General features: G+C 36.5%; 3 protein-coding genes and 4 non-coding genes across 9 annotated transcripts in view; 4 read left to right on the plus strand and 3 right to left on the minus strand.

The window, feature by feature from the left end:
- Positions 1–4,340, minus strand: part of dtx4b (deltex 4, E3 ubiquitin ligase b) — a 20,754-nt gene extending 16,414 nt beyond the window's left edge. The window contains exons 1-2 of one of the 2 annotated variants that reach the window (XM_016561016.1): positions 4,021–4,340; positions 3,588–3,802 (exon numbers count right to left, since the gene is read on the minus strand). In XM_016561016.1, the coding sequence (XP_016416502.1) occupies positions 3,588–3,802; positions 4,021–4,037 (232 nt within the window). In that variant the 5' untranslated portion in view covers positions 4,038–4,340. Of the gene's footprint in view, positions 1–3,587; positions 3,803–3,999 lie in introns of both variants that reach the window. The other variant, XM_016561017.1, reaches the window with a different exon arrangement.
- Positions 4,341–6,392: 2,052 nt separating this feature from the next.
- Positions 6,393–6,465, minus strand: trnat-ugu (transfer RNA threonine (anticodon UGU)). The gene has a single exon. It is a non-coding gene; the product is annotated as a tRNA-Thr (tRNA).
- Positions 6,466–6,681: 216 nt separating this feature from the next.
- trnak-uuu (transfer RNA lysine (anticodon UUU)) lies at positions 6,682–6,754 on the plus strand. The gene has a single exon. It is a non-coding gene; the product is annotated as a tRNA-Lys (tRNA).
- Positions 6,755–7,099: 345 nt separating this feature from the next.
- On the plus strand, positions 7,100–8,256 carry LOC107746731 (dnaJ homolog subfamily A member 4-like). Its single transcript, XM_016561023.1, has 4 exons — positions 7,100–7,193; positions 7,575–7,732; positions 7,922–8,137; positions 8,251–8,256. Exons 2-4 carry the CDS (start codon positions 7,601–7,603, stop codon positions 8,254–8,256), a joined length of 354 nt encoding a protein of 117 aa, XP_016416509.1. The 5' UTR covers positions 7,100–7,193; positions 7,575–7,600.
- Positions 8,257–10,430: 2,174 nt separating this feature from the next.
- On the minus strand, positions 10,431–10,503 carry trnat-ugu (transfer RNA threonine (anticodon UGU)). Its single transcript has one exon. It is a non-coding gene; the product is annotated as a tRNA-Thr (tRNA).
- Positions 10,504–10,719: 216 nt separating this feature from the next.
- trnak-uuu (transfer RNA lysine (anticodon UUU)) lies at positions 10,720–10,792 on the plus strand. Its single transcript has one exon. It is a non-coding gene; the product is annotated as a tRNA-Lys (tRNA).
- A 321-nt stretch (positions 10,793–11,113) lies between these two features.
- LOC107746728 (dnaJ homolog subfamily A member 1-like) overlaps positions 11,114–14,324 on the plus strand; it is a 9,647-nt gene continuing 6,436 nt past the window's right edge. The window contains exons 1-4 of one of the 2 annotated variants that reach the window (XM_016561020.1): positions 11,114–11,231; positions 11,613–11,770; positions 11,960–12,140; positions 12,907–13,011. In XM_016561020.1, coding sequence (XP_016416506.1) covers positions 11,639–11,770; positions 11,960–12,140; positions 12,907–13,011 — 418 coding nt within the window. In that variant the 5' untranslated portion in view covers positions 11,114–11,231; positions 11,613–11,638. The remainder of the gene's footprint in view (positions 11,232–11,612; positions 11,771–11,959; positions 12,141–12,906; positions 13,012–14,324) is intronic. The other variant, XM_016561021.1, reaches the window with a different exon arrangement.

Consider the following 14,324-nt stretch of genomic DNA (forward strand, 5'->3'; position numbering starts at 1 on the left):
CTGCGTTTATTTGATCCAAAGTACAGCAAAAACAGTCAAATGTTGAAATATTTTTACTATTTAAAATTATTTTCTATTTGAATAGATTTTAAAATGTAATTTATTTCTGTGATGCGCAGCTGAATTTTCAGCATCATTACTCCAGTTTTCAGTGTCACATGATCCTTCAGAAATCATTCTGATATGCTGATTTGCTGATTATCAATATTTAAAAAGTTGAGTACATTTTTTTTCAGGATTCTTTGATGAATAGAACGATTCAAAGATCAGCATTTATCTGAAATAAAAAGCTTTTGTAACATTATACACTATTCCATTCAGTATAATTTTTATTATTTTTTTGGGAAAGAAATTATAGAAATTAATACTTTTATTTAGCAAGGATGCTTAAAATTGATCAAAAGTGATGATAAAGGCATTTATAATGTTACAAAAGATTTCTATTTCAGATAAATAGTGTTCATATCGATATCGGAATTATATCGTATCGACCGAAATTAAGAAATATATCGTGATATCAATTTTGGCCATATTGTCCAGCCCTACTTCAACGTTCCGTCCATTAACTGAAAAAAAGGCTAGACATTCCGTAAAAATTTATTTTTTACCCAGCCCTAGAAACTACACACTAGCCTGTTGCACAATAACAACCACTCCCCTTTTCTTCTCTCCTCAAGCAATCTTTATAGTTTTGTTTTTTCTCATGGAAGTGTGCTCATTTCCCTGGGTAGTCCTTTATGGAACTTCACTGTGTACGTGTGTCTGAGCAAGTTACTTTGCAAGATTTTAGGGCAAGTCTTGACAGAGCGATAAAGGTTGCAAATGTCACTAACCTCATCTTAGTTTGGTTGCAAAACATTACCTGAGAAAAGTCAGAGTTTCAAAACAATTTGGGTGTTAGCAAAAAAATTTGGGAGCTGCCTGGGTGTGTGTTTATCTCTAAACCATTATTCATGTTAGGCTTGTGCAGTTATGAGTGTCCGTGTGCACTTGATTAACACCAATGCACTTTATCCACAGGGATAAATAGGCGGTTTTGCCCCCCAAAAATTGCTATGAATCACTTTAATCAGTGTCTGCAAACATACAGGACTTCAAACACTTTACATGTAAAACTAAAGAAATAGAGATTTAGTCCGACTAAAATCGTGCAAGGTCCTAGATAATGTTTTGTAACTCAGCTTCAAGCATTAGAAAGCATTATATCTACAAAATTAATTTCTTCAGCATGTCTGGAAATTTTAGAAGAAAAATGGGTGGAGTTTGCAACCAGTTGTGTTCTCTAGAGCAGTGGTTCCCAAACTTTTTGCAGCATGCACCCCTTTCTAGTGTTTGACACATGTCAAGCACCCCCACCACCGTACTCCGGTTAAACAGCACATTTTTTACTGCAATACAAGTATAAATACAAGTATTCACTGTATACAGGGCTTGACATTAACTCTTTTGCTCACCAGCCACTGTGGCTAGTGGTTTTCCAAAATTACTAGCCACTCAGCATTTTCACTGGCCACAATTTTGTTGCTGGAAAATTACATTTTATATGACTAATCGTACTGATTTTCGGGGAAAACTGCACTCTCTTAGTCGTGTCATGTTAATTAATTAGGCTAGGCTTTATGTAATAAATATAAAAACTACATTTTAAACATTAGTTTAGTGTGCAGTTGTGCTCATTTGTTTCGATTTCTCCATGAGATTGTCTCACGTGAGTCTCAACTGCCGCGACCTTGTTACTATTGATTATCCATTATGAATTGCCGTTTACACCAAGTGTAATAAAATCAGAATCATTCTCGCTGAAATTTTGGTGCTTTCCTAATTCGATGTTTTAATAAGATTAGATTAGTTGTCCGGTCCCCTTCAAAAAATGCACACAGATCAGCAAAAGCATTCTCTCGCGCACCCCTGCTGGTCGGTCTGTGCACCCCTAGGGGTGCGCGCACCCCAGTTTGGGAACCGCTGCTCTAGAGCATGACATGCCTTTTTTTTTTTCGAGATGGTCCTCACTGCAGAACACAAGATCCAGGGGAGAGGTTGGATCCAGATCCAACTCCTCCCACCTTACATATACCTAAACCTACCCGTCTCCACCCCCTGATCCCTAAGCCTACCCATCTCCACCCCCTAGATGTGGATCCAACCCCGCCCCCTGGATCTTTGTTCTGCAGTGAGGGGCTACTGTTTTTTTCTGCACCTCTATTTTCTTACTCCCTCCATTTGTGTTGTCCAATCATACATAAATCTATTTTTCATATTATATTGTTTAACATATATTGTCTGTTTATGGTGAAAAATGCCACTTGGTCTCATATTATATATATCTTGGTCCTTATATATATCTGCCATTGTATATCGTTCCAAAACAACAGCTGCCTGGGCAGACAGTGGACATTATTCAATGTCACACTTCAAAACTCAAATGAGTGCATATGTATAAGTAGATAAGTGTTAAAAATTTGCTAGGTGCGAAAACAACACTTCATTAAAACCGTTGAATGCAGACTGCAAGTGTACATTTACTACAGAGCATAGATGTGCTTTGAAATTATACATACCACTCACTATTTATCAATTGTGGTTATGTTTTCAACGAACTGATTAGAATATTTGTATCAGATTGGAATATAGATTGGAATATTAACATATTGTATACTTTTAACAATACTTGAGAGGCCCTTAACTCTCAAGACGTTTTAACAATGATTCCATAAAACAGTTATCTGTTACTGATACTTGTTTTTTTAATTACTAGTATCTCAATAATGCCTAGTATTTTCTTTAGTTTCACTAAGAGATACTAGCACTTATTCCTTTGCTACTACTCATAATTCCAAAAGTGTGACATTTTACCATTTGATTCCAATGTACCATGTATTCCAATTGTTGCCGGATTCTATTCCAATCTTGTTCATGAGGTTCTAGCACTTATGTATGGAAGCTTGTTTCCACCACGGGATTAAAAAATAAATCAATAAAAATGTGTGACTTTTTATCTCACAATTAGGACTTCTTCCATGTAATTCTGACTTTACATCTCACAATTCTGGACTTTTTCCTGTTACTTTTTATAAACTCAGAATTGTGTGAAAAAAGTCAGAATTGCGAGATGTTAACTCGCAACTGCAAGTGAGCAAAAACACAAACAAAAAAACTCAGAACTGTGAGAAACAAAGTCCTTTTTATTGCGAGATATTTTATGGTAGAAACGGACTTCCATATTTACAGCTTGGTTAGGTTACTAGTAACTATTTTAATAGGTATTAGTATTTAATCCAGTTTTATTTGTACCTGCCTGTAGTTTCACAAGTATCTGCTACTAGTATCCATTCCCAAATGTTACTAATAACATTTCTTATCTCACTGGTTGACTCAAAATGCAAGGACTACTCAGAATTGTTCAATTAAAATATCACTAAGATTAGCAAGTACTAATATCTATTTAATGCTCTAAGTTATTTCATTTCAAGCCACTAGTGATATTTAAATACGTATATAAAATCGTAACATAACTACGTTGTTATATAGAATGAATGTAAACATGGCTTGCCACAGGTAGAATGATGCGCTGCTGATATTCATCTTACCGTTATCCTGTCTGAACTGACGCATAGAGTGTAGATCGATGATGTAGGGCGACAGGCGGCTGTCAGCTTGGCCTAGAACGATGCTACCGCCGCGGGGATCGCTTCTCATCACCTCCTCTATGTGGTGAGACACGGCCGGGCTGTACGGCCGCCAGCCCCCGTGCTCGTTGAGCCATTCCCAGACGACCACGGCGGAGGCCAGTAACATCGTGTCCCTACAAGTACAATAGAAAAACCTGTTAAGTATCACTAACCGTTTTGTGAACGCGTGAGGACAGATAGGCTAATGTTAAGCACTGTAATGTTGTACTGCCTGCGCTAACATCGATAGACACACGAGTATGTGTTTTGAGCTTGTATATTGTGATTTCCTATAAGTTATATAAGCATATAAAATCTCAGGTGTACTCACATGTTTGTAGGGAACGCTTACGCGTGAGATCGCAGCATCAGGAAAGAAATCTCCGTATCATTTCCATGGCTGGGCGCGAGAGATCCCAACAACTCCTTGCGAGTGTCAACAAATAGTCAACGGACCAATATTCTTCTTCCTTATTCTACACATTCGGCGTTGACTCTTCCTCCGTTTGTGCTTCTTCTCCTTCTTAATAGTTCCTTGCGCCACGAGGTGCGACTTATCGAAAATCATGTAGACTTCGAGTAGATGATCTCTGGTGAACCGCTCGTGGTTTTGTGAGCTGCGAATTGAGTTGAAGAAGTGAGAGACACCCAACACCTCCCCAGCATCGCACACGAGCGTGAGTTAATGCTCAACTAGTGCTGGAAAGTCCGACTCTTTTCTGCGAATCGGTTCTTTCGAACAGTTCGTTTGAAAGAACCGTTTGAAAACGAGTCTGTTGCTTAAGTACTATTTTATAATATCTTTCTACGGCAGCAATAGTAATAGTAGTATGCTAGTATGTTGTTCTGAACTCAGCATGTGATTTTTTTATGTCGTCACAGTGTGATTTAAATGTCCAAATATGAAAGAGATCAGGGACGCGGGAAGTAGGGGTGCTGAGGGGGCTGCAGCACCCCCTGTTTTCACATGGTTGCAAATGCAACGCCAAGTTTGTTCATTTAAATTTATTCAGTTTTAGCATTTAATAATTTATTTGTAATGATCTCTGAAATGTAAATTGTAAGTGGGCTATAATAAACCCATGTTTATCTTTATAAACATGATTAATTTTACTTGTGATGTTTTCTATATGGATGATTAGCCTAATCCTCATTAACACGTGACGCTGGCGGGTGGTTTCAGACATGAACTGTACAGAATGCGAACAAGATTAACCTTAATACAAGGAGATAATGGCGCAAAAGCGAATTTCAGATTTTTTTTAAATGCCCATCCCAGCAAAAACTTTCCAAAATCGGCATCCAAACAACACCATCCCCAGCACGAGCACCAACGTAAGTGAACCAGCCCCCCTCACCCAACACGGACACACACAGCACCCCCAACCGAAAACATCTTCCCGCGCCCCTGAAAGAGATGGACTGATTTCGGAATATCATAATAGCATGCTAGCATAATCGCCCTTAGTCGTATTCCATATTTTTATAAAGTATGAAAGCAGTATGCTGCTATTCCGAAATCAGTCTACAGCCACGGTTCTCGGTCCAATAAACCGCTGAGCTGGTTAGAGAACCGCTTGGACCGATTCAGTTCTATTCGCGAACAAGGAATGATTCGTTCACAAATCTGACGTTGCTACTTTAACGCACCACGGATGCCGAAACCTGTTTGGTTGGTCATGTTTTTTCATGTAGTTTGCAGGTGAGCAACCAATATAGATTTGTTTAGCAACGGAACGGAAAATAAATTAATAGATAACTGCATAAATGAGAAAGTGACCTAATTTAAGCCGGTTTGCCTATATAAACAGTCAAGTTGTAAACTGTTGAATTCTATGTAACGTTATCACTAAATATGATAAATATAAAACATAAGACAAAGAACATCACCGAAACATGCATTTTTTTATACAAAACGTTTTTATACAAGAGACTAAAAGAAATTAAAGCATGGTTAAGCCAGACCAGAGTCATGTTAATTTAGTGAAACTACTGCTGGTAAATATGTTTTGTATCTATTTTTTGTTATTATAAACACAAGTAGAGTATTCTGTTGCCCAATTAATGTTTTAAAACCTAAGAATAAACACTGGAATCAAGTCATCAAAACAAAAAAAGTGCCATGAAACATGTATTACATATAATAATATTACCTATTGGCTATTACAATGTAATACAATTATTGGAATCTATTTGTTGAGAACATGGTCACATTTTCAAACACAGGAGGGAAATATTCACTTCACTTTCTGCATCTCATAATTGCTGTGATAGACAGAGATGTACAAAACATGCCGCAGGCAATGGAAGCTAAAACGCTCTCACAATGATCTTTGGTTCTTGAAGGTCGACATCTACGTCGAAGTGCCATCTGTCGTTCATATAGAGAACCAGGGATTTTCACTACAATCAATCAATCTTTATTACAGACTCAAGGTCCAAAAAAAATAAAATATATATATACAGAAAATAGTTGTTAAAATATCCTGTTGGACTCTTACAATTATAATTTATAAACAAATGACACAGTGCAGTGGTGTAGGATGCAGACCTATTCTGAAATGACAGATTACAGAAGCATTGGCGGTATGATATCCTTAATACAAATAACAAAACCAAACTGATTAATATTAAATTGGTGTAAACTTTTGGTTTCGTAAATGCCATTATTTCCGTTTATATTTTAAAGTCTCTAAGTAGAGTCGGCGGCACAAAGTGTATATGAGGCCCCGGCGAGATTTGAACTCGCGACTCCTGGTTTACAAGACCAGTGCTCTAACCCCTGAGCTATGGAGCCTGCTGAGTCTGACTTCCCTAATAGTGTTGGAATTTATATTCTAGAAAATATATCATCAAATTATAAAACATTCTTTTGAAAACCAGTTATTCAGACACAAAACCTTCGATTTTTCGCGCCTTCGTTGGGAACCTTCCATATTGGCACGTATTCCATACATGCCTAACGAGTTTAGTGCAGGAAATAGATGTCGCTACAACAACTTGAGCGCTCAGAGCCCGGATAGCTCAGTCGGTAGAGCATCAGACTTTTAATCTGAGGGTCCAGGGTTCAAGTCCCTGTTCGGGCGGTCGATCTCTTTTGCAAAGAGTTGAGTCTGGTAGCTGGGTTTGATGGTTTAAATTAAAAAGCTATCTAATGAATTCAAGAGACGCGCAACATTATAATAAAGTCATTTTTTACGTTATGATTATGAAACGTAATTTGTGAACTAAGCGCTAGTATTTATATAAATAATACAGATGAAAGAAAATCGTCGCCCAGGGAGAGTTATTGAAATACTGACGAAATTAGCTGTTGTAGACGGCGACATGTTAATGAAACAGCTGCTCGCCATTGCCTGTCATACGTCACTACGTACAGTAGGTGGCAGAAATAGGTCGCAGTGCAATCAAAGTTCAATAACGCTCCACAAGAAGAAGATGTAGAGCGCTGCTGGAAGATTCTGGAAGTCTCTTGTTTGACCCACGGAGTCATAAAGACGAGAAGGGATTTCGCCATATTTCACGGTATTGGACGATTTGTTAAAATAAAATGCTATGGCATTAATAAAGTGATTGTGGTCTTTGTTTTCTTTATTTTTACCCGCTTGTTTTTCTCTAAAATGCTGGCTTTTAGTAACAGACACACTATAGCGTGACATTTAACGTCGCGTGATTTTGAAATCACCACTTAAAACATTTTAACACAGCCAAGGACTAAAATCTAGTATTTTAATCTGGTTGTTCAAGTTAAATCTGTGTGAATGTTATGGTGATTTTAATGTCATTTTAATTTAGTTTTACTAACTGAAAATATGGGCAAGTTTTAGAGTGATTCTCACACGGTTAATACTAATGAAATAATTATCCAGCTGTCAAGTATCGAGTATTTTTGAAATGTTTCTTCAGACTAGATTAACCTGTTCGGGGCAACTATGGTGAAAGAGACTGGATTTTACGATATGCTGGGTGTGAAGCCTAATGCCAGCCCTGAAGAGCTGAAGAAGGCTTATCGTAAACTGGCATTGAAATATCACCCAGATAAAAATCCAACAGAGGGGGAAAGGGTAAGACCGTCAAAATTTAATACATTATCAATGTCTAGTATTAAGTATAAATTCCCTAATATTTCCCTTATATTTGAGTGATTTTTTAATTTGGATTTATATTTCAGTTTATGGATCATCTGGGTGGTTTCAAAGTTTGAACGTTGAGTTTAAATTTTATGTCCCCTTCACTTTTTTTTGTATTTCCAGTTCAAACAGATCTCCCAAGCATACGAGGTTTTGTCAGATGCCAAGAAGAGAGAAGTGTATGACAGAGGGGGTGAGAAGGCAATTAAGGAGGGAGGAAATGGAGGTCCAAGTTTTGGCTCCCCCATGGACATTTTTGACTTGTTCTTTGGAGGAGGGGGACGCATGCACAGGGAGAGTAGAGGTAAGTACATATCTTTCTTAGCTACAGACTCCACCGTTTGTGCAAAACCTGATAAAAATTGCAATTTGGTGCGATTGCTAATATGTAAGAGGCCAAAAAGTAAGATGAAATTATGATAACTTTGTAACTTTTTTTTGTAACTTTTTAGTTGTAACTATATCTCCCAATAATATTTCTTAGAAAAAAAAATATTGATCAAAGATTTGTAGTTTTTATTGTGGGGGCAAAACATATAATGTAATACAATAAATGTTCCTCGAAAGCTTGATGTATCATATTTCATACTTACATTTTAAAATGATGTTTTCTAAAACTAATGCATGGATAATCAAGTAAACATAAGTTGCTTCAGTCTAGTAAGTATTTTGAAATAGTGCTAAAAAAAGTTTTTCCTTCATTTTTTGTAAAACTGTAAAAATTTAAATGCAAAACGTTTTTAGAATTATACTAAAAGGCCTTTTACTTGCTATAAATTATAATATAAAAAATTATAAATTATAATCAGACGACAGAAGTTATGTAGTAGACAGGGACGCGGGAAGTAGGGGTGCTGAGGGGGCTGTTTTCACATGGTTGCAAATGCAACGCCAAGTTTGTTCATTTAAATTTATTCAGTTTTAGCATTTAATAATTTATTTGTAATGATCTCTGAAATGTAAATTGTAAGTGGGCTATAATAAACCCATGTTTATCTTTATAAACATGATTAATTTTACTTGTGATGTTTTCTATATGGGATGATTAGCCTAATCCTCATTAACACGTGACGCTGGCGGGTGGTTTCAGACATGAACTGTACAGAATGCGAACAAGATTAACTTTAATACAAGGAGATAATGGCGCAAAAGCGAATTTCAGATTTTTTTTAAATGCCCATCCCAGCAAAAACTTTCCAAAATCGGCATCCAAACAACACCATCCCCAGCACGAGCACCAACGTAAGTGAACCAGCCCCCCTCACCCAACACGGACACACACAGCACCCCCAACCGAAAACATCTTCCCGCGCCCCTGAAAGAGATGGACTGATTTCGGAATATCATAATAGCATGCTAGCATAATCGCCCTTAGTCGTATTCCATATTTTTTATAAAGTATGAAAGCAGTATGCTGCTATTCCGAAATCAGTCTACAGCCACGGTTCTCGGTCCAATAAACCGCTGAGCTGGTTAGAGAACCGCTTGGACCGATTCAGTTCTATTCGCGAACAAGGAATGATTCGTTCACAAATCTGACGTTGCTACTTTAACGCACCACGGATGCCGAAACCTGTTTGGTTGGTCATGTTTTTTCATGTAGTTTGCAGGTGAGCAACCAATATAGATTTGTTTAGCAACGGAACGGAAAATAAATTAATAGATAACTGCATAAATGAGAAAGTGACCTAATTTAAGCCGGTTTGCCTATATAAACAGTCAAGTTGTAAACTGTTGAATTCTATGTAACGTTATCACTAAATATGATAAACATAAAACATAAGACAAAGAACATCACCGAAACATGCATTTTTTTATACAAAACGTTTTTATACAAGAGACTAAAAGAAATTAAAGCATGGTTAAGCCAGACCAGAGTCATGTTAATTTAGTGAAACTACTGCTGGTAAATATGTTTTGTATCTATTTTTTGTTATTATAAACACAAGTAGAGTATTCTGTTGCCCAATTAATGTTTTAAAACCTAAGAATAAACACTGGAATCAAGTCATCAAAACAAAAAAAGTGCCATGAAACATGTATTACATATAATAATATTACCTATTGGCTATTACAATGTAATACAATTATTGGAATCTATTTGTTGAGAACATGGTCACATTTTCAAACACAGGAGGGAAATATTCACTTCACTTTCTGCATCTCATAATTGCTGTGATAGACAGAGATGTACAAAACATGCCGCAGGCAATGGAAGCTAAAACGCTCTCACAATGATCTTTGGTTCTTGAAGGTCGACATCTACGTCGAAGTGCCATCTGTCGTTCATATAGAGAACCAGGGATTTTCACTACAATCAATCAATCTTTATTACAGACTCAAGGTCCAAAAAAAATAAAATATATATATACAGAAAATAGTTGTTAAAATATCCTGTTGGACTCTTACAATTATAATTTATAAACAAATGACACAGTGCAGTGGTGTAGGATGCAGACCTATTCTGAAATGACAGATTACAGAAGCATTGGCGGTATGATATCCTTAATACAAATAACAAAACCAAACTGATTAATATTAAATTGGTGTAAACTTTTGGTTTCGTAAATGCCATTATTTCCGTTTATATTTTAAAGTCTCTAAGTAGAGTCGGCGGCACAAAGTGTATATGAGGCCCCGGCGAGATTTGAACTCGCGACTCCTGGTTTACAAGACCAGTGCTCTAACCCCTGAGCTATGGAGCCTGCTGAGTCTGACTTCCCTAATAGTGTTGGAATTTATATTCTAGAAAATATATCATCAAATTATAAAGCATTCTTTTGAAAACCAGTTATTCAGACATAAAACCTTCGATTTTTCGCGCCTTCGTTGGGAACCTTCCATATTGGCACGTATTCCATACATGCCTAACGAGTTTAGTGCAGGAAATAGATGTCGCTACAACAACTTGAGCGCTCAGAGCCCGGATAGCTCAGTCGGTAGAGCATCAGACTTTTAATCTGAGGGTCCAGGGTTCAAGTCCCTGTTCGGGCGGTCGATCTCTTTTGCAAAGAGTTGAGTCTGGTAGCTGGGTTTGATGGTTTAAATTAAAAAGCTATCTAATGAATTCAAGAGACGCGCAACATTATAATAAAGTCATTTTTTACGTTATGATTATGAAACGTAATTTGTGAACTAAGCGCTAGTATTTATATAAATAATACAGATGAAAGAAAATCGTCGCCCAGGGAGAGTTATTGAAATACTGACGAAATTAGCTGTTGTAGACGGCGACATGTTAATGAAACAGCTGCTCGCCATTGCCTGTCATACGTCACTACGTACAGTAGGTGGCAGAAATAGGTCGCAGTGCAATCAAAGTTCAATAATGCTCCACAAGAAGAAGATGTAGAGCGCTGCTGGAAGATTCTGGAAGTCTCTTGTTTGACCCACGGAGTCATAAAGACGAGAAGGGATTTCGCCATATTTCACGGTATTGGACGATTTGTTAAAATAAAATGCTATGGCATTAATAAAGTGATTGTGGTCTTTGTTTTCTTTATTTTTACCCGCTTGTTTTTCTCTAAAATGCTGGCTTTTAGTAACAGACACACTATAGCGTGACATTTAACGTCGCGTGATTTTGAAATCACCACTTAAAACATTTTAACACAGCCAAGGACTAAAATCTAGTATTTTAATCTGGTTGTTCAAGTTAAATCTGTGTGAATGTTATGGTGATTTTAATGTCATTTTAATTTAGTTTTACTAACTGAAAATATGGGCAAGTTTTAGAGTGATTCTCACACGGTTAATACTAATGAAATAATTATCCAGCTGTCAAGTATCGAGTATTTTTGAAATGTTTCTTCAGACTAGATTAACCTGTTCGGGGCAACTATGGTGAAAGAGACTGGATTTTACGATATGCTGGGTGTGAAGCCTAATGCCAGCCCTGAAGAGCTGAAGAAGGCTTATCGTAAACTGGCATTGAAATATCACCCAGATAAAAATCCAACAGAGGGGGAAAGGGTAAGACCGTCAAAATTTAATACATTATCAATGTCTAGTATTAAGTATAAATTCCCTAATATTTCCCTTATATTTGAGTGATTTTTTAATTTGGATTTATATTTCAGTTTATGGATCATCTGGGTGGTTTCAAAGTTTGAACGTTGAGTTTAAATTTTATGTCCCCTTCACTTTTTTTTGTATTTCCAGTTCAAACAGATCTCCCAAGCATACGAGGTTTTGTCAGATGCCAAGAAGAGAGAAGTGTATGACAGAGGGGGTGAGAAGGCAATTAAGGAGGGAGGAAATGGAGGTCCAAGTTTTGGCTCCCCCATGGACATTTTTGACTTGTTCTTTGGAGGAGGGGGACGCATGCACAGGGAGAGTAGAGGTAAGTACATATCTTTCTTAGCTACAGACTCCACCGTTTGTGCAAAACCTGATAATGCATGTTATTCATGGAAGATTTGTGAATGGAACAGCTTGTTTTTCAAAGGAATCTGACCTTTTTCAGTTGACACGTTTAGTAACCTAAAACAGTACAAAATATGTATATATATTTGATGTTTTTGTTGGTAATTTTTCCCAGATTTTCCCATTTGCAACGTTTGTTTACTCTTCTCAAGGAGATCAAATGTTCTAATAGGCTGACATACATGCGTTGCACTTTGAATAATTCATAAATTATTACTAGTCTTATGGACCCTTTTCACAAGACTGTGATGATGCGTATCAACGGTCACCAGCATCGTAAATCCTCCAAAGATTTTTTGTATTTTCATTTTTTTTTTAATGTATGTACATTTATAATACTATACTTTGTATTATATTACCTTTGCATCAAATTACAAAAAAACTAGTTAACGCTAATGCAAGGGTGTTTCTAACACAGCGTCTATGGGAGTGACGGTAAATTTGACATCGTTCTCTCTACTGACTGCCGTTATCAGTCTCTCTCGATTTTTTTGAAAGTCATGAAAACACTATCCTGAAGTTTTTCTTTTGCTATTTGAGAAAATGGGAATTTAAACAACATATTTGTGGTAGTCTCCCATTCACTGCTATAGAAGTGTACCCAACTATGACGACTTCTGCTGCTGAGAAACCCGGAAATGTGAAAAAAGTCTATAGTAAAAGTTTGTGGTTGCTGTACACAGGAAAGAACGTGGTGCATCAGTTGACCGTGTCTTTGGAGGACCTTTATAATGGAGCCACCAGGAAACTTGCTGTCCAGAAGAATGTAATCTGTGACAAGTGTGAAGGTAATAATTGACTGACATTGACTGACAAGGGGCCATTTTATGAACTTTATTATATTACTAAATATTTTACACTACCATTCAAACAAATTTGGAATTGGTAAGATTTCTTTTTATTATTTTCACAGTTGAAATAGGGATGCAACGATTATAGATTTTGTTGGTACGATTATTGTCTGAGGAATAATCACGGTTTCACGATTATGACGATTATTATGCATTTATTCTAGTTAACGCTAATGCAAGGGTGTTTCTAACACAGCGTCTATGGCAGTGACGGTAAATTTGACATCGTTCTCTCTACTGACTGCCGTTATCAGTCTCTCTCGGTTTTTTTGAAAGTCATGAAAACACTATCCTGAAGTTTTTCTTTTGCTATTTGAGAAAATGGGAATTTAAACAACATATTTGTGGTAGTCTCCCATTCACTGCTATAGAAGTGTACCCAACTATGACGACTTCTGCTGCTGAGAAACCCGGAAATGTGAAAAAAGTCTATAGTAAAAGTTTGTGGTTGCTGTACACAGGAAAGAACGTGGTGCATCAGTTGACCGTGTCTTTGGAGGACCTTTATAATGGAGCCACCAGGAAACTTGCTGTCCAGAAGAATGTAATCTGTGACAAGTGTGAAGGTAATAATTGACTGACATTGACTGACAAGGGGCCATTTTATGAACTTTATTATATTACTAAATATTTTACACTACCATTCAAACAAATTTGGAATTGGTAAGATTTCTTTTTATTATTTTCACAGTTGAAATAGGGATGCAACGATTATAGATTTTGTTGGTACGATTATTGTCTGAGGAATAATCACGGTTTCACGATTATGACGATTATTATGCATTTATTCATTTCACAAAATTATTAATGTATAAAATCACATGGACACTCATTAGATAATAAAGTGTTATTTATTGCTGCCTTTAGAACGAGAAAGAACACAGTAACCAATAATACAGCACAAAATAATAATAATAATAAAGACAAACAAAAGTCCATCTCTCCAATTGGAATTAAAAAGGTGACCTCTGCTCTGTAAACATCCATGTCAGTATTTCCATTTTGAAAATAACTAATGAAAATAGATCACAAAAGTATTTAGTGTTTTCAGTTTGTACATTCTTTACATCTCTTTTGGAACTGAGGCAGAAAACTTGAAACATGGTGAAAAAAAAATCTTGTTGGTTTTTACTTATGAATAATACTACAACAGGGATAGTAAATAAAGTTAATGAAGTAGCCTATTATTAATATACGACTAATATTAACTTTATTTGTCCCACAGGGGAAACTGTTACTAATGATGGAAA

Source organism: Sinocyclocheilus rhinocerous, unplaced genomic scaffold, assembly GCF_001515625.1.
Source record: "Sinocyclocheilus rhinocerous isolate Xijiao unplaced genomic scaffold, SAMN03320098_v1.1 scaffold3426, whole genome shotgun sequence".
NCBI classification, from domain to species: Eukaryota; Metazoa; Chordata; class Actinopteri; order Cypriniformes; family Cyprinidae; genus Sinocyclocheilus; species Sinocyclocheilus rhinocerous.